We start from the raw sequence: 26,966 nt of genomic DNA on the forward strand, positions 1-26,966 counted from the left end.
GCTAGTTTGCGGCTAACGCTTCACTTGTTGAATGTGTGCAATGCTATTTATGTAGGATTAGCGTTAGACGGCCGTTACTTGTTGCTTTACGATTCAAAGTTTCGCGTTATGTTTTTGTATCTGTAACAAGCGTATTATAAGCGTTTTACGTGTTGATAATGTTTTAACGTCGTGTCCGAGGGTTTTTGAGTTACTCTCTTGCGTATGGTGAAAGACAAGGCCTCGGCATGCTATGCTCTTCTGACCATGTGCATTGCTTGCTTGTTTCATGCTTTTACGCCTTCATCAGCTTATTAATGATCAAGAATTAAGTCGGACAAAGGGCTAACAATTATAACCACAGGCTTTATGTAATGTTAATTTCGATTAGTGTATCGAATTGCTTAAGATACGTGCATTACTGTTAGCTCTTGGATCACAAAGCAAAGAAACGATCAGTTGTAAAAGTATACCAGATTAAACTCAATAGGTACATTATTATCAGTATTTGTGAGAGACTGAGACTATTAAACGCATATTTTTGGGCTAATCAAGGTACAGTCATTTTTAATTGAGTGTTTTGAGTAAAGGTATGTTTATAGAAGTATGTAGGTAATGTACAGAACTATTATTAAATGGATAGATTTAGTAATGTAATTTCAATATAATGTACACAAGGAACGTGAACTGGAAAAACAAAATGGCTGAAATTAAGTACCTGGAAACAATTTGGAAAAAAAATGGCTTGCAGTACATTTAACTTGTGTATCTGAAATACTTTTATTCTTTTAAAAATATTTAGTTGATTGGCTTAATCGTGGAGTTTTCATCTTTTTATTTTAAACTTTTGTTGTTTAAATCAAATAAATAGTTATATGTGATCACAGCCTTAATTATTAATCTAAACACTGATGTGCAGGACATGAAAAAGGCCATGTTTATGCGTAGTAGTCAGTGTTTAATGACCCAACACTTTAAAACCAATTCACTTGCATACAAACTTAAAAAAATTATTTAATTTCCTATGTTGCTGTTTTGTCTGTTTTTGTCAATCGGGATGTAAGCAAACTGTAAATGATTTGTTAATCCATCCACATATATATATAGAGAGAGAGAGAGAGAGAAAGAAAGAAAGAGCGAGCGATTTAGTCATGTTTTTTTTATTATAATATACACAAAGTGAAAGTGAAATGAAAGACAATGTCTGAAATTGAAAGTATCTGGAAACTATTTGAAACTTTTGAAAAAAATATTGAAAACTGGCTTGCAGTGTATTTAATTGAATTGTGTATCTGAAATACTTTTTATTCTTTTAAAGAGTATTTAGTTGATTAACTGAATCATGTCGTTTTCATCTTTTTGGTTTAAACTTTTATTGTTTAAATCAAATAAATCGTTATATACAATCACTGTTTTAAATATTAACCTAAACACAGATTTGCAGGACATGGAAAATGCCATGTTTATGAGTAGTAGTCATTGTTTAATGACCCAACGCTTAAACCAATTCACTTGCATACAAAAAATAATTCTTTTAATTGCTTTGTTGCTCTTTTTGTTAGTCACTCGGGATGTAAGCAAACTGCATAAATGTAAATGATTTGTTAATCCATCCCTTCTCTACAAAAAAAAAATACATTTTTATTAAGTAATTTGCAAGATGATAGATGTGGTTTACAAAGTGTGCAAAAGTTGTTTTCTAGTCAAAGGTTTGGCAATAGATTTTATAAGAGGAAGTAAATTGTGAAGGCATGAAGAATGTAATTGTTTGTGGCTTGTGTACAGGATGGAGTGGCAGCCGGATGAACAAGGCCTCCAGCAGGTCCTGCAGCTCCTCAGAGACTCTCAGTCTCCAAACACAGCCACGCAGAGAGCTGTGCAACAGGTATCCACACAACACATCACAGAATTACCTGCCATTCACACAAGTTAGTGCGTGTGTGCTATATGGGTGGGGACAATATTAATATTCTCATATGCATGTATTAGTATAATAAATAAACTGGGACAATTCACCCAAAAATGAAAATTGTCATCATTTACTCACCGTTAACTTGTTCCAAGCCGGTTTGAGGGTTTTTTTTTCCTGATGATCACAAAATATATTTTAAAGAAAGCTAAATGAATCTATCCATAGTATTAGTTTTTCCTACTAAGGATATCAATAGTTATCGGGTTTTCAGATTTAATCAAAATGTCCTCTTTTGTGTTTAACAGAATAAAGAAACTCATAAAACCTGGTATTAACATTAAGTACAAAAAATAGAATAACAAAGTGACAATACGAAATCATAGAAAGGGTTTGAACTATTAAAATCTTGAAGGTTTTTCAAAGGGTTGCTTTCGTAATTTAAACACTTTATACAGACGAATGCATTCAAATACCCGCTCACTCTCCAATTGAGTTTTCTCACTCTAATTATTTTTTTTATTATTATTTTTTAAACATTACAAGACGTGGTAATAAATGCAGTTCTCTCTTTGCAGTTCTGATGCTAACACAAACTTAATGTGTGTGTTTTTGTGGCTATTAAAGCAGAAATAAAAGCTGCTGTTTTTTAGTTGGCTGTATTAATGGATAATGTTGATTTAATTATAGGCCAAAGAATCACTGTGCAATGTATATACTTAAGAGAACCTAAAAAAATGTTCAAAATATGGAAATCCCTTAGTAGGATTTCTGAATGAAGCTAATACGAATCTTCTGTCCATATAAACTCTATCTTGTATCACCTGTTTTTAATATACCATTGTTTTGATGCCTTTATAGTTTATGTACATGCATTTTCGTTATTTATAGACTTGTAATTGTAATTATATATATATATATATATATATATATATATATATATATATATATATATATATATATATATTTTGTATGTTTTGTCTTTAGCATATGTTGAAAGTTCCTAAAAAAATTATTTTAATAGTGAGAACAGTATGCATGTAGAATAGAGCTGCACGATATTGGAAAAACTGACATTGCAATGTTCTGTTTTTCTGCAAAATGTTTTGCAATATTAATGCAAATTCACAAGATGACTGTTTGGAAAGAATTCATAAGTTTACATTGATTGTGACGCTTTTGTAGGGGAGTGAACCTGCATAAAAAGTAATAAACAAATAATTAAACTAGAACAAAGATACCAATAATTAAACAGTGCTTTATGGTTTCCTGGAGAGTTTAACAGTATAGAGGTACAAAAATTAAATGATCAAATGTTAAGTAACACTATGCTGTAGTCAACATTTGTAGTGGATCAAATCTTTCAAAGTTGTTCTTGTCTAAAGATAATTAAAAAAAAAAACTATTTTGCTCCGTCTCAAATGATAACTACTATAGTGTTCATTATGGAAATAATTAAATACAATTGATCTCTCTCAATTCTTTGTTTACAAATTTGATAATTTTTAGTGCCCAAATGGTTTAAATTCGCTTGAAATCGTACATCATTACAGACCTTAAAAATCTTCTTTTTAGAGTTAAACTGTTCTGAACTGTTTTTATTACAGACCAAACGTGACATTGCAGATCCTGCGATGTGCTAATGTGATAGTCACATTGCAATAGCCATGCTGAAATGATATAATGTGCAGCCCTAATGTATTATAGTAACCGGATGCTAATGCTATCTGTGTTAATGCATAAATTTAACCCTCAGAAACTGGAGCAGCTGAACCAGTTTCCTGATTTTAACAACTATCTCATCTTCGTCCTGACGAGGCTGAAAACTGAAGGTGAGCGCCTGGGTTTATTTTTACATTTGCTCATCGTTTTACACACGTGTGATGTGCCATCAGGCTTTAAGACAGTCTTTGTGATTCTAAATGACCATTTTTCTCCTCTTCAGATGAGCCCACACGATCTCTCAGTGGTTTGATATTGAAGAACAATGTGAAGGTTCATTATCAGAACTTCCCTCCAGCAGTTGCACACTTCATCAAGCAGGAGTGTCTGAACAACATCGGGGACCCTTCGCCTCTCATCCGCGCCACTATCGGTGAAGCTCTAGATTAAACAACTTCTACATAAACTAAATAAGCACCTATGCACTTTAATTTTTTTTTTCTTAAATGATTTCAATATCTTCAAGAACTATTAAAGGATAACTGAAAATAAGCCACATTCTATAAAACCCTGTAAATAACATATTTGGACAAACATGTACTTTTTTAAAGACATGTATTTCTTTTACTATATTGATTGTTACAAAGAAAAGATTGTTTTAAAATGTTAAATCTTTTTTAAATGTTTGTTATTGTATTTTTGCATAAAAATAAGTGACTTTAAAGGTGAAAGTACAAGCCATAAAGTACAGGAAGTGGCAGATACCTAAAGGGCTGCTTTAAAGCCTCTACCCAAATGACAAAGAAAGGAATAACAAAACAACTGCCATTCAACAGTGTTAAATTACAAATGCACCAATACACAAAACATCACACACACATCAATAAAATGAGATCATAAACGGCAAATACAAACCATAAATAGGACATGAATACAGTGAAATATTTTACAAAATTATAAAATGGCATTAAAATTATTATTCATATTTTAATGCTAAGTTGAAAAGGACAGCATTTTATTACACTACTCAACAAGGTTTCATTTTATTTCCAAAATTTTTGTCCTTCGTCTATTAACTTAATCTTACAATGCTAATAATAATAATGTAAAATCTTTATTTAAATCAAGGGTCTCAAACTCCAGGCCATTTGCAGCGCCCCTTCTACTCCCTTTGGCCCACAACTTGCATAAAAATATAAAGAAATTTGGCCCTTCTAACTTCTATTTTTGAATTACTATCATTGTTGTGCAGTCGCAAATAACCACTTGTTATTTGATTAAAAGCGTCATTTGATCAATTTGTTTTATACCACTGTATTGTGTTGTAAAAAACACATCTCCATGACTTACACGTTATGATGGTAGTGTAAATATGATCATTTTGCTAATATTCGATTCAAATGGTCTCGTTTAATAGATTTTCCCCTCATGTGCTTAAGATTTGACTGCTGGCTGAATTGAACATGTTAAAGTAAAAATTTTTATATCTATCTATCTATCCATCCATCCATCCATCCATCCACACACAAAAAAAGAAAGATATTGAAAGTCTCTAAAGTTACCTAGTCTGCTGTCTGTTAAACTTTTGGTTGAGCAGCAATTGATTGGGACAGAATAGTAATAATTATTATTATTATGCCTATTAAATTGTAGTGTTTTCATAGCAATTTTAACTACCTCTTCAATATGTACAATAAAAAAAACAAAGAGGAGCTTTGATACTCTAGTGAAGAATGTCTGAGTGCATCAATTACATCAGGTTTCCACATTTTTTTTTTTTTTTTGGTGCTTGAATGTTAAAGCGGCCCTTCTAAGAATTGTCAGTCACTGATATGACTCCCTGCCAATTTGAGATTGAGACCACTAATTTAAACGTGTTGTTTTTTTCATTTCATGCCTGTCAATATTGCAACAGAAACTAAAGTGTTAAATGTTTTGGAATGCCCCATTTTTAATGTTGTCAGACAATAGCTATGTTTCCATTTACCTATTTTTATGCGCATAAAAAACGGTTGATGAAAACGCCATGATCCGCATAAATTTTTGTTCGCTTTGACTCATTGGATGGAAACGTTGCTTTATTCGCATGTCTTTAATGCGATAATCCAGTTTTGTGCATAAAGTTCATTCGTATTTTTGGATGGAAACATAGCTAATGGTTTTTTTTAATGTGAATCCTTCAAAAATGGTAACTTTTTATTTTTTATTTTTTTATTAGAAACATTTTAGATTTTTATCTTGTGTATTATTTATTGCTGTTTGTCTTTTTTTTGTTAATTTTTTTGTTTATATGATTATAGAACAGTGATATTTATAAAATGTTGAAAATTTTATCTGGTTTTACTTTGAAATGGCTAGAGGAGCTGATATGGCAATACGTTCAAAACTATCTCCATTTTATGTCTGAATTAGCCTGTGGGACAGTTTTTAAAGATTTTTTTTTTGTAGTTTAAGGACTAATATAATGTTTTAATTGTATACATCAGTTAACAATATGACAAGTTGCTAATTTGTTACAGAGCAGCGTTGTATTGCTGGTAACTCCAGTAGCCAACATTTGAAGTGGATCAAAAGCTTGCTACAAAATTGTTTAACTGTTTTACATCCATTTTTGTGGAGTATTTTGAAAACCTTTTTTTTTTTGATCCACTTCAAAAGTTGACTAATATACATTGTGAAAGCTAACATGTATCATAGTCCTAATAGTAAAATTCAGTTGCTGTCAGGAAATCTGATGTTCTCTGTCTCTGTGTACAGGAATCCTCATCACAACAATTTCCACCAAAGGGGAGCTGCAGACATGGCCAGAGTTACTGCCTCAGCTGTGCAACATGCTCGACTCGGAGGACTACAACATCTGCGAGGTTTGTGCTGTTGTCTTGCATACTTTTTGAACACAATTGCATAAGAAAATGTTGAAAAGGTTGTGTACGTAATAGGGCTGCATGGGAAATCTGGCATTGCGGTATTTTGTTTTTAATATAATTTCACCTGGTGATTTGAATAGCTCTATTTGGAAAGATTTAGATTGTCTGAGATCAAGTCTTGTTCTATGCAGTGCATCTGCATGAAATATAATAAAAGCATATATAAATACGACAGCTCAAAAATAAAAAGGTTTTCTAAGGAGTGTAACCATATTCAAGTACAAAAATTGAACACTTAAACTTAAATTACATGATAATCATCATTATATAAGTAGTTTTTTTTAAATATATTTGAAAATATATGGTTCTTTTAATCTTTCATGAACAATCTAATCCTGTGATGTGACTTGAGTACACATGGTGCAATATCGATGCTCAAACCATTTATTGTTTAGCTCTAGAATGTAGTGTTCACAGATTCAGATGTCTGATTTGATTCTAAGTCACAAGCTCTTGATTCATCTCTCTGTATTCTTTATTCATTGAGAATATCTTAACTTGGTGTCGTCTCTCTCTGCATGATGCTTTAAAATGTTTTTACTTTGAACTCACTTCACTCACTTCATAACTGCAGTCAAGTGTTTAATCAAGTCATGCTGAATCAATGAAAGCAGTTAACTTTTGTTTATAATGCAACACTATGTAGATTTCCTCAGTTGTTTCTTTATGTGTGTTTGGAGTCTCCGCGCGAGTGGCCTTCAGCGTTTTACTGCTGATCGCACAACTTGATGTGCAAGACAATCGCAGCTTTGCTCAATAGCGTTTGCTAATTGCACATTTCTTAAATCATTAAATGTGTCCTGCTCATTCTTCATTTTCTGCCATGTTTTTTTGCTCTAAGTATACAAGCAGAAATGCACTGTATGAATGTTTTTTTTACTGTGTTGTTAGCCCTGCCATACTTATACTGATCTGCTATTGCATCTCACACTTGGTAAACCTCTGGAATACAGAAATATAAGGAGATTATTATAATTTTTTTTCTTTGTTCACATCCAGGGCTCATTTGGAGCTCTTCAGAAGATCTGCGAGGACTCTTCTGAGCTGCTGGACAGTGATGCTCTGAACCGACCCCTGAACATCATGATCCCCAAATTTCTGCAGTTCTTCAAACACTGCAGCCCCAAGATCCGGTCAGTCTGGAGGTTTCTTCATCTTTTTTGGAACAAAACTTTTCATATAATGAGGATCTGATGGTTGTTTTTGTGGCTCTGTAGGTCTCATGCTGTTGCTTGTGTAAACCAGTTCATCATTAGTAGAGCACAAGCCCTCATGGACAACATTGACACTTTTATTGAGGTACTGAAGCATGAAGAATGGATTTAATATTAATTCTTAATTAATGTTACCAAAGCAACTCCCACTAGAGTTGTAAAGGAAGTGGTTATATGTAATATAATCTTATCTACGTATAAACTTTTCCCAATAGATTTTCCCAATATAAACCACCTTGTTTTGGATCAGCAGCTTCTCATTAATTGATCAATTAAAAAAAACGTATTTTTGAGTTACTATGCTATTACTGTTGACTTTATAAATTCTTTTTGAAAATTCTTTGAAATTTCAAATTGTGGAGGAGCAGAAGTGATGCAATATGTTTCTTTTTTCTGCTGAGGAAAATTTTTATTTGAGGATCATTCTGTGAAATACATTAAAAATCATACAATTGGGTCATTACCATATTTTATTGAATGGAATTTAGTTCAATTACTTTAGATGAAATGTCCAGATTTTTATTGTTTTTAAATTTGTCAAATGTTGAGTAGCACCTGTACATTTTCAAGAAACCTTACACCGTCATGAGAGAAGTATTGCCCTAAATGTGTGCATTGTGTAAATTTCTTTGTTGCATGTATTTGCAGAGTCTGTTTGCGCTGTCATCAGATGAGGATTCGGAGGTGCGGAAGAACGTGTGCCGGGCTCTGGTCATGCTGCTGGAAGTGCGAGTAGACCGACTTCTCCCTCACATGCGCAGCATCGTCGAGGTAAGAAACAACCTTACTGTCTAGATCAGGGGTGCCCAAACTCGCTCCTGGAGGGCCGGTGTCCTGCAAAGTTTAGTTCCAACCCCAATCAGACACACCTAGGCTAGCTAATCAAGCTCCTACTAGGCTTTCTTCAAACATCCATGCAGTGTGTTGAGCAAAAATCTGCAGGACACCGGCCCTCCAGGACTGAGTTTGGACACCCCTGGTCTAGATGTTGCCCTGCAAAATCTGTACTCTAAAAAAAATTCTCAATTAATTTTTTTGTCTTATATTTTTACTCCATTCATTTTCATTTTTTACTCATTTTTCTGAACTCCATTTTACTGGTTAAATTTTTTGTATTCAAAAACAGACCAATCGCAGTTATAATGGAACTTTCAGTTTAACAATATTAGCTTTAGGATAACTTGCCATATTCAAACCAAATAATTAATTTAAATTTTAATGAGCCCTGTGTATGTTTCCATGTGTATGTGGTATGGCAACAGGTTTTTTATTTTGCACAATGTTCACATGCCCTATTTAATAGTCTCTTGCTGTTTAAAATTTACTGACAGTAGTCCATACTGTGATTTTTGATGTGTGCAGCCTTATATGTATAATGTTGACTGTTTGTACAGTACATGCTTCAGCGCACACAGGACCCAGATGAAAACGTGTCTCTGGAGGCCTGTGAGTTCTGGCTTACACTAGCTGAACAGCCCATCTGCAAAGACGTCCTGTCTGGACACCTTGCACAGTAAGTGACCAGTTTACATATGAGAACTGAAACTTTATGCAGTTGTTGTTTTTTCTCAGATAGCCATAAACTATGCTCAACACTGAGTTTGTGTAAGGACTAGTATTAATACTAATCGGGACAATTTTTTAAAAATTCATATTTTTTTGTATTTATTTACCTTTTGCACATTTTTTCGGCTAGTCTTTTTGTCTATGACTGATCATATGCCTCAATGTATAATACATATTATCAAAATATAATAATCCAGATTAGTTGACACTTCTGTGTATTTGTTTTATTTTAATAAAATAATTCATTAAAGCGTTGTTTTTATTAGTTTTATTATTATAATAGATTTTTATTAGACTGTTAAAATGAGGTAAACTTGTTGACATTTTTATTAATTTTTTTTGTCATTTGAATCATGATAGCATTTATAAAATGCTTTAAACATTTAGCCATACGGTGCATTTTAAACAGCAAGATTATGAACACTGAAGGAGTGCTAGCTAATTAGCACATTTCTACCCTTGTCCTGTATTTTGCAACTGAGCTTCCTGCCTGTTGCCATGGCAATTATCTCATGTTTGCTTTATTGTCAGAGATGCACATTATTATTCATTTTATACTGTAGTGACTGTCACATCCATCTGCAATGTTCTGAGGTTTAATATGACCTCTTTATGAGATGTTATATAATACCTATAATATGAGATATTATTCTCTCCTAGACTGGTTCCTGTTCTGGTCAACGGGATGAAGTACTCTGAGATTGACATCATTTTGCTAAAGGTTAGTTGTTGGAGATAATAGTAACTCCTAGAAGCAGTCCAGCCTCAGGTGTGATGATAAAAATTTCTCTTGATGTTCTCCGTGATTTTCAAGTATTCATACTGTCTGACCCGAGTTCTTCAATTCAGCTACAGTTTAGATTGAGCCAGCCATGTTTCATCACACTGTTTTGTTAATTTCCATTTAGGGTGATGTGGAGGAAGATGAGGCCGTGCCTGACAATGAGCAGGACATAAAGCCACGCTTTCACAAGTCTCGTACGGTCACTCTTCGGCACGAGGGTGATGAGGGGGAGGAAGGAGAGGACAGTGAAGATGACGACGATGATGATGATGACAGTCTGTCCGACTGGAATCTACGTGAGTGATTTTACATGACAAACCAACAACTTGCTGCTTGTAAAACTGTTGCCCATTTTGTAAAGTAGCGATTTATTGATTGACTGGCCCAAAATTGATAATTGCACTACAATAACAAATATTGACCTTTGTTCATTTTCTACTTCCTTAAAAAGATTGTACAGATCAGGCTTTTGTAGCTCATTTAGACTATTGCTTGAAATTTTATCTTTTAATAAAGCTGGGGGCCGAAAGTAACAGGGTATTTGTTCATTTCATCCGTGCAAAGCTCTATCTAAAGCAAAAGTGAACATCTGTACTTGGTGTACTAGAATAATTAACATTTGGAACAAGTAATACTTGTTGTAATACTATTGAACAAGTCCATTTTTGTCTTATTAAAAATATTTTCTGATCCACTTAGATTGTCGACTACTGTCTTTAGAAAAGTGTATATTTTTTCTTTAAAGATCATCTGTGTTCAGCCTGTCTACACATTTTATGGAGCAACATTTTACAAAGTCTGAAGTCTGCTATTTTGTAATACTAAAGTGTAATTCAGTATTAAAAAATATTTGAGTACAAAACAAAAGAGAAAAAATCTGAATGGGTCAATTTGCATGTAAAAATATGCTATAAAATGTAAATCGGTGCATTACTACTGTAAAGCAAATAATTTTTGCCCAGAAAGTGTATTTTGTGGAGATGATTACAAACTGTATCATGAATGTCAGTGATGTTCAAGTATTCATACTGCCTGATCCACAAACCAAAGTTAAAATGATTCTCAAGGTAACTGCAGATCCGATTTGATCCGAGTTGTTTTTTGCTCTGAAGGGAAGTGTTCAGCAGCTGCTCTTGATGTCTTGGCCAACGTGTTTCGGGATGAGCTGCTTCCTCACCTGCTTCCAGTGCTGAAGGAACTGCTGTTCCACCCTGACTGGGTGGTGAAAGAGTCTGGCATCCTGGTGCTGGGAGCCATTGCTGAAGGTATGTGAGACCATGGATAAGACGAGACAGCTGAGAAGACAATAGGTTTGCAGTGAAACGACTGTGAAATCACAGAAATGACTGTTTGAAAATCTGTTTAAAATAACAGATTAGCTTTCAGTACACACTTATTTGGGAATATTCCATTCATAATACAAAAATGTGAACTGCACATTATATATTACACCTCAAAGGTTTAGATTAAAAAAAAAGTTTCTAAAAAGTCCACAATACTACCAAGGCTTTATTTGATGTAGCAAAAAAGGAAACCAAAGCTAAACAATCCTTCAGAATCAATCTTATATTCTGATTTGTAACACCAAACATTTCTTGTCAATATTGAAATGTGTTGTGATTTGTAATATTGGATTTTACAATGCATATTTAAATAAAATGCTTCAATTAAAAGTATAAAACATCTCTTTGATATATTAATGTTTAATGTAATTGAATATATTTACTTAGGATGCAAGTATCCATTTAAATACAGTTATTAAAAAAAGTGTATCTGAACTCGTTGCTCTTTTTATCTGCAGGCTGTATGCAGGATATGGTTCCATACCTGCCGGAGCTAATTCCTCACCTGGTCCAGTCTCTCTGTGATAAGAAGGCACTTGTGCGCTCCATCGCCTGCTGGACTCTGAGCCGCTATGCACACTGGGTGGTCAGTCAGCCGGCAGACTCCTACCTCAAGCCCCTCATGACTGAGCTGCTCAAACGCATCCTCGACAGCAACAAGAAGGTTCAAGAGGCTGCCTGCAGGTGTGTTTGACCTGCTCATAGATAACTTACTCAACCATGTTTAAATTTTAAAGCCTTAAACTATCTTTTTGAAATGGTTACCCTTTATATTTAGAATGTGTATAATAATTTGTTGGAAGGAGTGTTTGGACATAGAAGTTCAAGACACTTAATATAAAATGTGTCCAAAACATTTACATTTTACCTGATTTGTTCTGATTTTATGATCTAAAATTAAAGTAGCTACATTTTGGTGAAGCGATTCTGTTTTGTTAATTTAAATGATTAATAATTGTGAAATACAGTAGATGAAAAGGTTTCATTGCATATTTCAGAATAATAAAGCTGATGCATTTAGGTGAATTTGCTATTGTATTGACATTTTTGGAAATTTTAGATATTACTGAACTGAAATGTCTTAAATCAGGGGTGTCCAAACTCCTGGCCGGTGTCCTGCATATTTTAGTTCCAACCCCAATTAAACACACCTGAACCAGCTAATCAAGCTCTTTATAGTTGTACTGGAAACTTCCAGGGAGGTGTGTTAAATCAAGTTGGAGTTAAACTATGCAGTACCTTCAGGCCCGAGTTTGGACACCCCTGTCTTAAACCAACAATATACATTTAAAACATGTTTTTTGATAAATTTGTTTCATTAGCTACAACTATTAGATAATATGGTATTTTATTAAAGGTCTTATGGCCTTCAAATAGCAACATAGTTTCTTTTTTTAAATTATCAGTGTTGAGATTAAATGTCAATTGTACATGCATTAATTGTCTTGCAATTTACGCCTTATATTTGTAAAATAGATTATTAATTTGTCATTTATTAACTGAAGCTTAAAATGAAATTAAAATAACTTAAACTAGTTACTGAATGATTTAGTTTATAAAACAATACTGATTATTTGGTTAGTCTCTTAACTCCGTAATAAAAATGTGCACAAACTGTTTAAACCAGCAAACCTCCCCCATTTAAGATGTTTCTGAAGAAATGTCGACACATTGGACCAGTGCTGATCTTTTCTTTTTTTCTTCATCAGTGCATTTGCGACTCTAGAAGAAGAGGCCTGTACTGAGCTGGTTCCATACCTGAGCTACATTCTGGACACACTGGTGTTTGCGTTCAGCAAGTATCAGCACAAGAACCTGCTGATCTTATATGATGCTATCGGCACCCTCGCAGACTCTGTCGGACACCATCTGAACCAGCCAGTACGATCACTGCACTTTTATCACATCTTAATGGATGGTTTATAATTCTGATAAACACTTATTGTGATTCTTGTTTCACAGGAATATATCCAAAAGCTCATGCCACCTCTCATTCAGAAATGGAATGAGCTGAAAGATGAAGACAAGGATCTGTTCCCCTTGTTGGAGGTAAACTAGTTGTGTTGGTCTTGAGTAATCTTTAAAGGCACAATATGTTTTACATTAAAATATCCAAAAATCACCAGAACAGTATTGTGTATTTTGCTGATATGTGTTATCTCATATTTCGAAACCAGTTCAAATCCTGAGAAATAAGTTATTTTAACTAGTGACATTCTAATGAAGTCACATCTTCAACTTTCGATTCGGGTTTATAGAAAACAGAGAAACTATAAAGGGGTGATCCACAGTGTATGTTTAAGGCTTGGTTGTGTTTGTAAGATGCAAAGCAATGTGTGCTCATGCTTCATTTGTAGAAAATCAAGTTATTTTTTCATATACCTTTGATTATATACCGCTACTCTGCTAACATGAAAAGGACTGTCATATTTCCTAGTTCCTCTGAAAGGCCCGCCCTCAAGAGGCTCTGATTGGTCAGCTAACATAATGTGCTGTGATTGGCGGATCAGCTCCATGTCACTCCCCTACAAGCACGCGCTTTTGAGCTGTGTAAACAGTCCAGTCAGAGGCGGAGGTTGTTAGCTGTCTGAATCAGGCAGAAATGAAGAGCACACAGCTCACACCTGCTCTTTAAAATAAAATCTGACAAGTGCCTTTACAGAATAAGCATGTGGAAGTAATTTAAATGGTTAACATATCTTTTGCGAATTTGTTAGAACGCAGGGAAAGCAGCCGCATAGAGAGAGACTGCAGCGCTGCTTACAGCGGTTTGCCGGATAAATATAAAATTGTATCTAAATTGTTAGAGGTGCCAAACACCATTTCCCGTTGTTTGCATCCTTGTTTTCGTCCTTGCTACAACATACTGTTAATGCTAGAAACTGCCTGTAGTTGATCAATTTTAACAAATAAACCTACTTGTGGCTCATAGTCCTCAGGTTCGTCTGTTGGAGCTTTAACCCCTCTGTTCAGTGCTGGATTCAAAGTTTTTTGTCAAATGCTAGTGCTATATCTTTTTTTTTTTTTTTAAATATAATTTTCTGGAACATAATTAAATTAAACTGTAAGCACTTCTCTCTTTGTGTCATGTTCTTTGGATGCCCAAATACAGAAACAGAAGAAGCTCTGTGGAAATAGCAGCGTTTGCATGGTATTTTAGCATTATCTGCTTTAACATTACAGCTCCACTGGCTACGCCCCTTCGCTGCTCAGGGTGTGTGCGTGAGGTGAATGCTCGTAACTGGAAGCGCTTGTAATCTCACTAGCCCGGTTGTATTTTTTTGTAGTCCCCAAAAACTTTTTGCTGTAGGCTCTGCTAAGCTAACTCTGCAAAAGCCAATACCCCCCTTTGCATTGAACTTTGAGCGTCTTGGATTCAGAGATGTTGTTTGTTCACACAGCTACATTACACATCAACTAAAGTTTAAAATCTGATCACTTAGTGGACCACCCCTTGTTCTCTGTCGTTGATAGGCAACCATTTACTGTGTTCTTTAAGGGTCTAACACTGACAAACCCTTGCTGCAGCTCTGATCTAAGTTTTATTTATGGAGCAAATTATAAAGCACGTTCTTAAACAGCGCTGATCTGCCGTTGTTCACATGGTCAACAGAAATGAATGTGATTGGCTGTGAAGGTCATCAGTTCACTAAACTCATCGCTGTGTTCTGAAGATACAGGTACACTGGAGCGTTTCAAATTCACGTCGATCAGCTAGTTTGTCTAAGCTGACATACGAGCGATGCGTTGATTAATCGCGGCTTTAAAACAGTCCAGTGTCCCTGTATCTGTGGATACAGTCAGTAAACAGCAATGAGTTTGGAGATGGCCATTCACAGTCATTTCTTTTAAACAGGTGAACCCAATGACAAATCAGTGCTGTTTAAGAGCATGCTCAAATGTTAGCTGGAAATTGAAGTTTTTAAAATATCGGTATTGATTGGTACCAAATTCCAGTATCGTGCAACCCTTGTCTCCATTGGAAATAACGAACTTTCCTGCACAATATGTGAACTCTACTTCATACTACCATGAAAATAACTTCTGAATTCTGTAGCTCATGCATGAACATTGTTGCATGAGTCCCTTAGTATGTAGTAGAACTCAGTTTCACACTCAGTCACTGCATCGTCAAACTACACCTTTGTTTGTCGTGAATACACATCCTCTAGTGGTGAGAATTACATGCTGTGCCTTTAAAATGCCTGCTGCCTTTGACTCTGCATTTTATAAGTTACCAATGACCACTATTTCAGCTAAACCTTCTTTAATGTTCTACTGAAGGAAGAAAGTCACCCATGTAATGCATGTTGTAATTGAACATAATTAGTAATTTCTTCTTTGTGTCAACTTGTATTTGTAGTGTCTGTCTTCAGTGGCTACAGCTCTGCAGAGTGGCTTTCTGCCCTACTGTGAACCGGTTTATCAGCGCTGTGTCACTCTGGTCCAGAAGAACCTTGCTCAAGCCATGGTCAGTCCACATCTGTGCTTGTTTGGGAATGAAGCATGTTTGGCTGATTCCTCAGGTGTTGATGAGTTTGTCGTGCTCTTGTTACAGATGTATAACCAGCAGCCAGAGCAGTATGAGGCGCCTGATAAAGACTTCATGATTGTGGCTCTGGATCTGCTCAGCGGTTTGGCTGAAGGACTCGGAGCAAATGTGGAGCAGCTGGTCACTCGCAGTAACATCATGACCCTGCTCTTCCAGTGCATGCAGGTATAGTGTGATTTCAGAAGCTCAATGTGTTCATTTTTGGAAAACTGCTGCTATTATTAATGCTTGTACTGCTAAGAATAAATTATTATTATTATTATCATTCGTCTATATAAAATTTTTAGGGCTTCAACTAACTATTATTTTAATAATCGATTAATCTGTTGATTATTATTTTTTTCGATCAATCAATGAATTGGATAAAAAAAAAAGGAAACGCATTCATTTCCTACCCTTTATTCAAAAAATCCTAAAATCTTTAGAAAGTGCACAAACGTTGTCCTTGAACATCCCTGAGCTGTTATAATCATGATAAAATTTTAAAAACCTAGTAGTTTTGTCCTGTTTTCAATCCAGATATCACTTTTGCATATGTGGCAGTAAACACTTGTTTATTTTTGTGAAATGCTCCCACACCTTGGATGACTGGGGTCGCAAAGATTTCTCTGCCTTCGCCATGTATTCCTCCACTTTTGTCAAATCGATTGTGATTTGACCTGTTGAATCGATTGTCAAATTTGTTGCCAATGCTTTTAGTAATCAATTTAATCGATTCGTTGTTGCAGCCCTAAAAATTCCTAAAAAAAAAATTTTTTTGGGAATAAAATTCAGTTTATTGTTAATTATTAATTATTTTTATTATTATTTGTATGTTAATTTTAAGCCTTTTTCTTTCTTTATTCATTTGTCTTGTTTATTTTTAGTTCTTTTTTATTTTAAGCATTACCTTTGTGTTAGCTTTAGTTTAAATGTATATTTTAAAATGTAACAATACTAACTAAATAAATATGATTTAAAAATGAGTATTTAATGTTAAAACTAATTTGAATTAGTATTAATAATAAATTAAGCAATGATGCTGAAATTGCTGATTTAATCTATTTAATGCTTTATTACAAATACTTTAAAACAAATAAAATTGAAATTATATGTTAATTTATTATGTATACATTTTATAGTGTAAATTATGTAGTAATTAAAATAACAGCAGTTAAAATTCTACTGTATTAATGTTTTATTTGCTATTTTAATTTATTTTTTATGTTCATTAACAAAGAAAACTATTTAAACTATCGCACGATTATAAAATGGTAATAATAATTTAGTAAGAATGTTTTAAATGGATCCATTGATATAATTATTTGTTTACTAATTGTGTACTGTATAAAAAGCTTAAATGTTGTGTTTTGATCTTACTGAAGGACACGATGCCGGAGGTGCGTCAGAGTTCATTTGCTCTGCTGGGAGACCTGACTAAAGCCTGTTTTCTTCATGTCAAACCCTGCGTCGGTGAGTTCAGTATTGTATTTGTCTTACTGGGTGACGCCTGACAGATGGAGAGCCACGTTTCTCATTCTAGCTGTTGCTTGTTTGTGTGTGTCGTGCTGGTCAGTTTGTCATTGGTGTCCGTTTGCCTTCTCCAGCTGAGTTCATGCCTGTGCTGGGCCTCAATCTCAACCCCGAGTTCATTTCTGTGTGCAACAACGCCACATGGGCCATCGGGGAAATCACCATGCAGATGGGTAAGCGTTTAGACACACATTAACTCCTGCTCTCTCACACATTTACTGTGGCACTTTTTTAATTGGACAATTGGGTAGGCTGATTTTAAAAGATGAATGCAGAATGTGATTTTTTTTTTTTTTTTTTTTTGTATTTTCTAATTCTCATGTATTTTACATATTTATTTAGTGTTTTTATGCATGTACAATTTGTTTTAGTTTATTGGTTTCTTTATTTGTTTTACTATTATTTTAGTAGTTGCCATTAGTTTTTTAACAGCTTTTTTTGTTTAATATTTTAAGTTGGTTTCGTGTTTGACTAATGTTTTAGTATTTTTGTTTAATTTTTTTCCATCTTACATCTTGTATTTTAGCGTTTTAGTTTGATTTATTGTATAATTCACATGCTGTTCAACATTATTATTATTATTATTATTATTATTAATAATGATAATAAATTTTTTAATTTGATTAGTAATTTTAGTATTTAAAGTTTTTGTCTTACTATTTGCAAAGAGATTAATTTGTTTAGTGATTTATATTTAGGGCAGCAACAACAATCGATTATATCGATAAAAATCTATCACCAAAAAAGTTGGCAACAAATTTCATAATCAATTCATTTTGTCGCGCGACGCGGGGACGTTTGATTATTTAAACACTTTAGTTGAGTTCTAAGCAAAGTGAACACGGTCTCTCTCGCGCACTGATGCAGAGTTTGGCACCTCATAGACACAGATGGAGTTCAACAGCAGGGTAAATCACTACAGACTCCTACTTTTGTTCTGTTTTGAAGTGAGGAACAAAAAGTCCCTGGAACTGGTGTTTACTCTTTATCTAGCTTGACAAGCATGACAAGTTCACGTCAGCTCGTTAGTAGCGACTGAAAAATTCAAACTGAGTTTTGGGGCATTTTGCTCTGGCTCATCGCCAGCCGATGTCATATATCACAATTATGCAGTGTTTTAACCTCCTAATGCTTATTTTATGTTTTAGACATGGAAATGCACACAAGTACTAGTAAAACAATACATTTAATGTTTGTAATACACAGAAGAAAGTCTTTGGAAGTCTAACAATCCATTCAAATATCATTTGCCGATGTGTTTTATTCATATCAGATACACATAGTAAAAGTAACTAATGTTCAGTTTATTCTTTAAGTTCACCAGCCACTTACCGGCAGGTATTTTGAGAGTACCTGATAAATTTATATGCTGAATCCTGCATGTTCTGCTTTTATGAATGAGGCAAACGAGTGGCCGCAAGTAAACTTGGCGTCGCCCATCTCACGTTATAGATAAGGATCAAGATAATTTATACTGCCTTTAAAAACACAATGTGTGAATTGGAATATCAGGTAGGTGATATGAGCAAGCGTGTGAACATTTTGTATTAAAACGGAAAAGCATAATAAGAGATACATCTGTCATACAGCGCTATTGTGGCTGCGGTGTCACATGACAAGCATGACGCGTCACCACGGAAACATTAAGGGAACATGCTTATTCTGAACGTAACATTTTAACGTTCTAAAATAATGATCGCCTAACAAAACTCACTCCCAGGGCCAGATTGAATAGATTAAACTCAGCAGTGAAAGGGTTAATAACAGTATAAGCAGCGGTGGTATAGTTACTTAGCATTGTAAGACTAAAGACGTTTTTATTCACTCGCCTTTTTTGGATCATTCATTTTCCATCTGTAGTCACGTATAGCTACACTACAAAAAAGCTTTTTTAGTTATTTCATCTCGTTTCCATGCCAAATATCTAAAAATATCTTAAATCAAGACTATACAAGAAAATGGCAAGAGAAAATTAAGTGATGCTTAAATCTTCTGTTTGAGATTATATCTTGTTAAGATTATTTTTCTTACCCAATTGGCAAATATTTTTGCTTGTTTTAAGCAAACAATCAAATAAAGTTGCTGTATTTTTTGGTTTGTTTGTTTTTCTCTAGAAAACAATACATAATTTCTTATGACATTTTATGTGTCTAGTCTGTATCTTTATTTGAATAATTTTTTTAGATATTTGGATTAAAAACAGGACAACTACTTTTTATTTTATTATTATTATTATTAGAAGTATAAATGCAGGCTGTCGCTTTTATTTTGTAGTTTATTGGAGAACATTTTATTAAATGCTTATTTAATATCTTAATTACAAATGTAGTTAATTCATTTTAACCAATTTGTGTATTAAAGATATATTTTTTTCAATTTTGTTTTATTTCGAGGCTCTTTCTTTTTATTTACTTAATGTTTTTCTTTATGGGGTTTTCTTTTAATTTTAATTGATTACTATTTCCCAGGTACGGAGATGCAGCCATTTGTGGCCCTGGTTCTCAATAACCTTGTGGAGATCATCAACAGACCCAACACACCCAAAACTCTGCTGGAGAACACCGGTAATGTGATGCAGATGCACTTTAGATGCGCTTCAGTGAAATCACATATACACAATGATGAACACTAACACAGACATTCGAATCCTGAATCTACTGTGTGGAAACTGTTGTTCTGATTTTTTTGTTTTTTGACTGTAGCTAAATGTCTAAATGAACAATTTAGAAGCATTCATGTCCTCTTTTTGTTTGTCAAACAGCCATTACGATTGGTCGACTGGGATACGTGTGTCCACAGGAAGTTGCCCCCATGTTGCCACAGTTCATTCGCCCTTGGTAAGATGCTATGGTTTTATGGGGATACACAGTATCCAAATGTCGAATACATTTACCAATAATTACTTAAAAGAATAGTTCTTTAATTTTACGCAACCTCAAGTGGTTAAGCATTATTTTTTGAAGAAACATTAAACCTGTTACATTTAATATCCATAGTAGAAAAACAAATACATGAAAGTCAATAGTAGAATATTATCTTTGTGTTAAACAAAAGAAACTCAGACAGGGTGGAAAAAGTGAGGGGTACGTCAGCGATGAGAAATTTTTGGGTGAACTATCTCTTTGATGCAAAAATTTGCATTGGCCTGATATGTAACATTGATACGCCTTGCCAATAAGATGTTGTGTATGAACTACTCTGCTAGGAGTGCTAACCATATGACAAAGGTCAGCAGTTTATCCAAAAGTGATTTAGCAAGTATTTGTTTTGACCTGAGAAGCTGTATTTACATCATGGATTAAGACTACATTTTGAATTGATAATTTTTTTCCCATGTGATCGATCAAACTTGACCCTTTACAATGTAAGCAGGTAAAAAGAAGTGCATTTTCAGTTTAAACCTTGTTCATATATTGAAATTAAATATGAATCAAATACTTGAAGCATGTTGCTTCTGCCAAGTAAGCAGACAGATTGGATGTTCACATATTTGACTTGACAGGTTTTGACTGTTGTGCAGATGTGTGGGTTATGCATAAGAATTTACACAAAGTCTAACAAATGTTTTTCCCCTTCCCAAATCTAGGTGCACATCGCTCAGAAACATTCGGGACAATGAGGAGAAAGACTCCGCCTTCAGGGGCATTTGTGTGATGATTGGAGTTAATCCTGGTGGAGTCGTACAGGTGAGAGCAAATAAATGGCAAACGTCATGTCCAGAATTAAAAAGGTTATTACACATTGTGGCAACCATAACCAAAAAAAGCCACACTGAACTACACAGATGTTAGACTATATGGTAATTTATGTTTTTAATGTTATATTCTTACTACTTTGATTTCTAATGAATTCCTAAATAATTTGTTGTTTGTATAATTTATGAATTATTAAAAAATAAATAAATAAATAAAAGCAGTTTAAAAATAAATGTATAATTATATTTTGTCTGTTCTTTAAAGTACTCGTTTTAATAATAATAAAGTTTAAATGCTGATTTTTAGCCCACTTGTCTACTAATAGACAATAGACAAATTGAAAATTGTATTTATTTGACTTATTTAATTAATAAAAAAAAAAGGGTTAGTAGTTCCAGTTGTCCTTTAATATGTTTTTTTTGCACTCAGGACTTCATCTTCTTTTGTGATGCTGTGGCCTCCTGGGTAACTCCGAAAGACGATTTGAGGGACATGTTTTACAAGGTACAAATACTTCTCTTCAGTAGCTAAGCTTTTGGTGAGTTTATAGTTTGCCAGCAAAGAAGCACAAGTATTTGCCGTTTCAAAGGCATTTGTCAATTTCTCTCTCTAGATTCTGCATGGCTTTAAGGATCAGGTCGGGGAGGAAAACTGGCAGCAGTTCTCAGAACAGTTTCCACCACAGCTGAAGGAGAGACTTTCAGCCTGCTATGGCGTGTAGATTCACTCCTGCGACATGGAAAACCAACTATTAAGGTGAGAATGACCTCAGTGATCCAATAAAAACAGCTTACTAAATGGAGTGTGCAATGTTTAAGATATTGTAGTTGTTATTTGAGTTATCAAGCTTGTCTCACTGACTACGTTTACATGGACATCAGTAATCAAATTATTTGCCTTAAGCTGTATAAGACAATAATATGATTAAGGTGTTTACGTGAGTTGCTTTTTGAATCTTTCTTTCGTGATCGCGTTTTACAGGTTATAAAACACAGTTCGATTAACATCATTGCGTCACCATGCTATCCACATTTCCTCCGGAGTTTCATGTAATTTCGGGTGTTTCGTGCAGTCTGGCAGTTTCACTTTCAATCAGGAACAGTTTATTCATGCCCCCGTGTGACAACCTGAGGTATTGAATGCGCATGTGAAGTAAGGACTGCTGAAAGAGTGTAGGACATCCCTAATAATATCATAAATAAAAAATATCATAAATAGAACATTTATGTAATGTAGTGCTACTAGTATATGTGCTGCCAGTCTATTTATTACAAATAGAGAAAGATTCTTTTTATTGTACATAAGATTTTATTTAAAAGAGATGTTAGATTATCAATTAAAGGATTTTAATGACTGTAGCACAATTTTTTTAAATATAACTTTTGTATAAAGCGATTTAGGCGTAAATGCATTTCTATGAAGGTCAGAGTTTGAGCAAAATTATAAAAGTGTACATTTATGGATCTTAAAGCTACAATGGTGAATGAGCCTGTTTATAAATCAATGATTCCATGAGCTATTCATAAAGCATTGTTGAATAAATGAATCAACCTTCTTGAATAAATCACTTGATTTAGTGAATCAGTCAGTAAGTGGTCTTAGTGCCACCTACTGAAGTTTTCAGTGTGTGTGTGGAGATTTGTCTGATCGTGATAATTATAAACAAACTATATTTTTTCACCAGTTAATTTGTCAGCATCGCACTCCTGTAAAATTAAAGTTTATTTTTTAAATCTATTTGCAGGTCAAATCTACGGGAGGGTTACCGGGGAACTCATCCATGTCTGTTTGTGGGAACTGCCTGCTGTTAGTGCCGGAGTCGAGTGACGGTTCGTGATCTGGAGACTCCTACTTCCTTCTATGCGAAAGAGGATTTGAGAGAGTTAATGCGAAATCAGCCTTTTTATTGTCACAGTTTGGCTTCCGACTCGCTCAGAACAGGAATGAAACATGAAGCTCAGGGATCTGGATTGGGAGGGGGAGGGTTCATTCAGGCAACATTCACCAGCTGCTTATTGGACAAAACAACGCCATTTTTAATAGTCCAGCCTTAGCAAAAAGCCTGGCTTCTCGGCTCCATGCCAAAAGCGCACACTTGCAAAACACAAGCTGCAAACGTGCTCATGGCAGACCATAACTGAACAAAGTTGTTTTCTAGAAGAGATGGATCACCCAAAAATTACAAATTTCTCTCTTGTCTCATTTGAAATGTGCACAATTTCTATTCTGCATAAAACAAGTGGATTAAATGTCATAATAAGACAGGTTTGTAGTAGTTGTGCATCATATTTCAAGTAATCAGGCCTTGCAATGGTTTGAGAAAGTGGCTGCAGTTGAAGTAGTTCACTGAGAGTGTTGCTCAGTTATATTTTTATGACACAATACAAGATGAATCTTTTTTAAAATGGTAGTTGCAGTCCACTTTTACGATTTTTGTAGAAATTTGAGTTTTTGGGTGCACTTTCACTTTAAAAGTTATTAGTTTAAAAGGTAATTACATTTTTATGACCTTTAGGGTTGACTAATGACAAAAGCATGCAATCATTATGATCTAATAATTACATTTCTTTCTCTATTTTCTGCTTGCTTGATTTTCCTCCGTGGCTATGTGTTACCTTGAGCTATATTTCATTCCATAAAGAGATTGCTTATTTCATTTTAGTCAAATAATTCTGCTGTAAGCTGTAAAAGGAACCTTAATGGAATTGTTGATTTCTATGGTGGTCATAGCAAAGTAATTTTCAGATTTAGTTGCTGCGAAGATGTATTTAAGCATTATTATTATTCATTTTGTGTCGCAAATGCTGCGTAAGAATATCGATCTAAGAAACCCTGCACCAAAAATTCACTGTAGAGATTAATTTGCCTTTTGCTGCTTTTAAAAGAGCTTGAATAACTCTAGTTAAATATCTATAATTATCAAAAGGATAGTTCAAGTGAAAATGATTATTTATAAAATGCTGTTCATTTACTCACTCTCAGGCCTTTCAAGATGTGCACTGTAGTAAAATTAAACAAAAAAAAACTTTTGTAACCTGTTTTCTCCGTTTTTAATGATTTTGAATTTATTCCACTGACAATTACATTTGCTGTTTGTTCAAGCTACTTATTTAAAAAAAAGATGAAAAAATTCTAGAGTTGTTTTGGGACAACTTAATTGTTTTTTTTATTCCACTTACATTTGTAAACTAATATGCCAACTTAATTCTTTCATGTTGTCCTGACACAAATTGTTTGTGGAACCCAACAATATTACAATCTATGGGATCTTTAGCTCTGTCGGCTGTTGATGTTGATATATCAACTCTGCTTTTAATTTAATATGATTTTAATTTAAATTAGATTATTATTGACATCTTATATAATAATGTACAGGAAAATCAGTCCGTTACATAACATAAATAATACTACACAGTTACCAGCATGTTTTTTAAATCATAATGTACAACACTAGCCCAGACAATGCATCACTTATTAAAATTTTCAAGATCTTTTCATTTTTTTCAATTTTTTCTCCCTCAAAAGTTGTTGAAGTAAAGATAATCAAGGTCTTATAATGCAAATTCGTAACTGAATTACGGGGAAGCAGGAGTTACAAAATAAGCAAAGCTTAAAAGAATAACATTTTAATTTTTTACAGAGATAGCTGTGGTCTGTTTCTTAAAATGCTAACAGGCTTATTGAGAGTCCAAAAATAAGGTAAAAATAATACAGAAGCTGTGCCTCTAGTCATTACATCTTAGGTCTTATGAAGCAGAATATTTGTATGCCTAAGCTGTGGATTGATTTATTTTAAAAGAATATATATATATCTCTCTCAGTGTGATGGTTCAATGATATTGGATGTAGAATGTAATTTTGCCTGTGTATTTCTAAGTCTTAACGGGCTGGAAGCCACTGACTTGCATTTTATAAATCACAGTTTCAGCTAAAAATCCTTTGTTTTGATTAAGAACACAGTCACCTACATTTGGATGGTCTGAGGGGACATAAATAGAATACATGTTTTCATTTTAGCTTGAACTGTCTATTTAAGGAACTCTAGTTGCTGGTGTTATCGATGTGCACTTTCTCTAATAAGAACTGTCAGAATCCCGCTCAGTGGGACTCTTAAAGATATGAAGGCTGTTTTAAAGAGTAAGAATGCTTGGCTTGTGTAAGGACAATCTAATTGCCACAAGATTATAAAAGCTATTTCTTTAATTAGCTTAGGTTTAACACTGAATACACATTTAGTAAGGAAATTTAGACTGATAGCACGTAATGTGGTTCCTCTGCAAAATATACAGACTGATGAATTCTGGGAAATACAAACAGTATAGGTAAAGTTCTGCTTAAATTAAAATAGTCCAATATCTTTGTTGTTTTTTTTTTTTTTTTTTATATATAAATATGATGTTGTTCTGTCGAAGAGATTTAGGAGAGGGTTTCCAAGTCTTCCCCCCCCCCCTTTATTTTTATTTGCTTTGATCATGCTTACGCTTTTTTAAATGCCTGTTAAAGCAATATGCATGTCCGTTTCTATGAAAAGACAGTTGCATCTTAAGGTTTCTTCCCTCATCATTAAACACTAGCTCTGACAATCTCATTTTTTAAATGTAAACATTTTTGTAAGCTGCTTCACCCTTTAGGGTATTTTATTTTTTTCCCTCCCTGTTAATTTTTTTTTGTAAGGGCCTGTATTTCAATATTTAGCCAATATATTGCAAAGATTTGGAGAACAACTGTTTAGACAAGACCTACCTTTTTAATTCAAATGAACTCTGGTTTAAACTTAGTCGAGAAAAATGTAAATGCGAAGTAGATATTAAAACAATTTGTGGTAATTTCAACATCATACTGTTAAGTGTTTAGAATTGGTTAACCGAAACTAACATAATGGAGAAGCCTTGATTCTAAGTGATTTGTGCACTGCATTTGCTCCTGTTACTGTAATAATAATATGCTGCCAAGCAGACCTGTGTTCCTCCAAGAACTTAGTATTTTTTAACGTTTTTATTTACATTAATTTTTTTAACTTTTATTTAAAGTTATTTTAAGTTAAATGTTTTTAAGTGTTTAATATACTTTTGTTTTAATATTTTGTTTTGTGCATATGCACAAAGATTTTGTTAGACTTTAAAAGTTTTTCTTTTGGTTTTCTTTTTGTTTAAAGAATTTTTATTTGGTTTTCAGACAGTTGGAGAAATGCATTTAGCTTATGATTTTCAGAAAGTCTGCTGAAGCATTAAGATGTCTTTTCCCTCCTCCCCCTTTCTCATTTTGGACGTTGACCTGTTTTTCAGTAATCACCTTTCTTTAAATACTTTGATTGGGGAAATAAACTATTTCTGTCAAATTAAAATCAAGTCTGGTCTCTGATTATCATTCAAGATTGTGAAAACCACAATTTAGAGTATGCAGAATGCACAGTATTAAATATATAGTGTATAGTGTTCCAAATGTGCAATTTTAGTTTAGTAATGTCAAGCATACACTCTATTCCCATACAATAATTCAATAAATTGGTATGTAGCTGATATTGGAGGCACGGATTGAAAAAAAATCTGACATATAATCTGGGATATAAATATAATTTTTCCAGATTTAAATGGCTCTAAATAAATACCTCTATTTAAAATAAATAAAAAATAATTTAGATCAATGGTCTCACTCAATTCCTGGAGCGTCACAGCTCTGCACAGTTTAGTTTTAACCACCTCCAACTCGTGTACTTAATAGTGCCTAGTAGTCTTAGAACACCTTGATTAGCTGTGTTTGATTAGAGTTGGAGCAAAACTGCAGAGCTGCGGCTTTCTGAGATTGAAGTCTTTTCTATGCAGT

General features: G+C 33.9%; 1 protein-coding gene and 1 non-coding gene across 2 annotated transcripts in view; both read left to right on the top strand.

The window, feature by feature from the left end:
• Nucleotides 1–26,487, top strand: part of tnpo2a (transportin 2a) — a 26,675-nt gene extending 188 nt beyond the window's left edge. The window contains exons 2-25 of the mRNA XM_056453291.1: nucleotides 1,765–1,864; nucleotides 3,645–3,720; nucleotides 3,834–3,983; nucleotides 6,308–6,414; nucleotides 7,477–7,610; nucleotides 7,695–7,776; nucleotides 8,340–8,462; nucleotides 9,086–9,204; nucleotides 9,918–9,978; nucleotides 10,166–10,337; nucleotides 11,154–11,306; nucleotides 11,843–12,068; nucleotides 13,094–13,265; nucleotides 13,347–13,433; nucleotides 15,748–15,855; nucleotides 15,943–16,101; nucleotides 17,301–17,388; nucleotides 17,523–17,621; nucleotides 19,917–20,012; nucleotides 20,210–20,285; nucleotides 21,035–21,134; nucleotides 21,573–21,647; nucleotides 21,757–21,899; nucleotides 22,888–26,487. Coding sequence (XP_056309266.1) covers nucleotides 1,766–1,864; nucleotides 3,645–3,720; nucleotides 3,834–3,983; nucleotides 6,308–6,414; nucleotides 7,477–7,610; nucleotides 7,695–7,776; nucleotides 8,340–8,462; nucleotides 9,086–9,204; nucleotides 9,918–9,978; nucleotides 10,166–10,337; nucleotides 11,154–11,306; nucleotides 11,843–12,068; nucleotides 13,094–13,265; nucleotides 13,347–13,433; nucleotides 15,748–15,855; nucleotides 15,943–16,101; nucleotides 17,301–17,388; nucleotides 17,523–17,621; nucleotides 19,917–20,012; nucleotides 20,210–20,285; nucleotides 21,035–21,134; nucleotides 21,573–21,647; nucleotides 21,757–21,864 — 2,670 coding nt within the window. The 5' untranslated portion in view covers nucleotide 1,765 and the 3' untranslated portion in view covers nucleotides 21,865–21,899; nucleotides 22,888–26,487. The remainder of the gene's footprint in view (nucleotides 1–1,764; nucleotides 1,865–3,644; nucleotides 3,721–3,833; nucleotides 3,984–6,307; nucleotides 6,415–7,476; nucleotides 7,611–7,694; nucleotides 7,777–8,339; nucleotides 8,463–9,085; nucleotides 9,205–9,917; nucleotides 9,979–10,165; nucleotides 10,338–11,153; nucleotides 11,307–11,842; nucleotides 12,069–13,093; nucleotides 13,266–13,346; nucleotides 13,434–15,747; nucleotides 15,856–15,942; nucleotides 16,102–17,300; nucleotides 17,389–17,522; nucleotides 17,622–19,916; nucleotides 20,013–20,209; nucleotides 20,286–21,034; nucleotides 21,135–21,572; nucleotides 21,648–21,756; nucleotides 21,900–22,887) is intronic.
• LOC130221846 (small nucleolar RNA SNORD41) lies at nucleotides 10,023–10,092 on the top strand. The gene has a single exon (XR_008836333.1). It is a non-coding gene; the product is annotated as a small nucleolar RNA SNORD41 (small nucleolar RNA).
• Nucleotides 26,488–26,966: the final 479 nt, after the last annotated feature.

Source organism: Danio aesculapii, chromosome 3 (genome assembly GCF_903798145.1).
Source record: "Danio aesculapii chromosome 3, fDanAes4.1, whole genome shotgun sequence".
In the NCBI taxonomy this organism is placed as follows: Eukaryota; Metazoa; Chordata; class Actinopteri; order Cypriniformes; family Danionidae; genus Danio; species Danio aesculapii.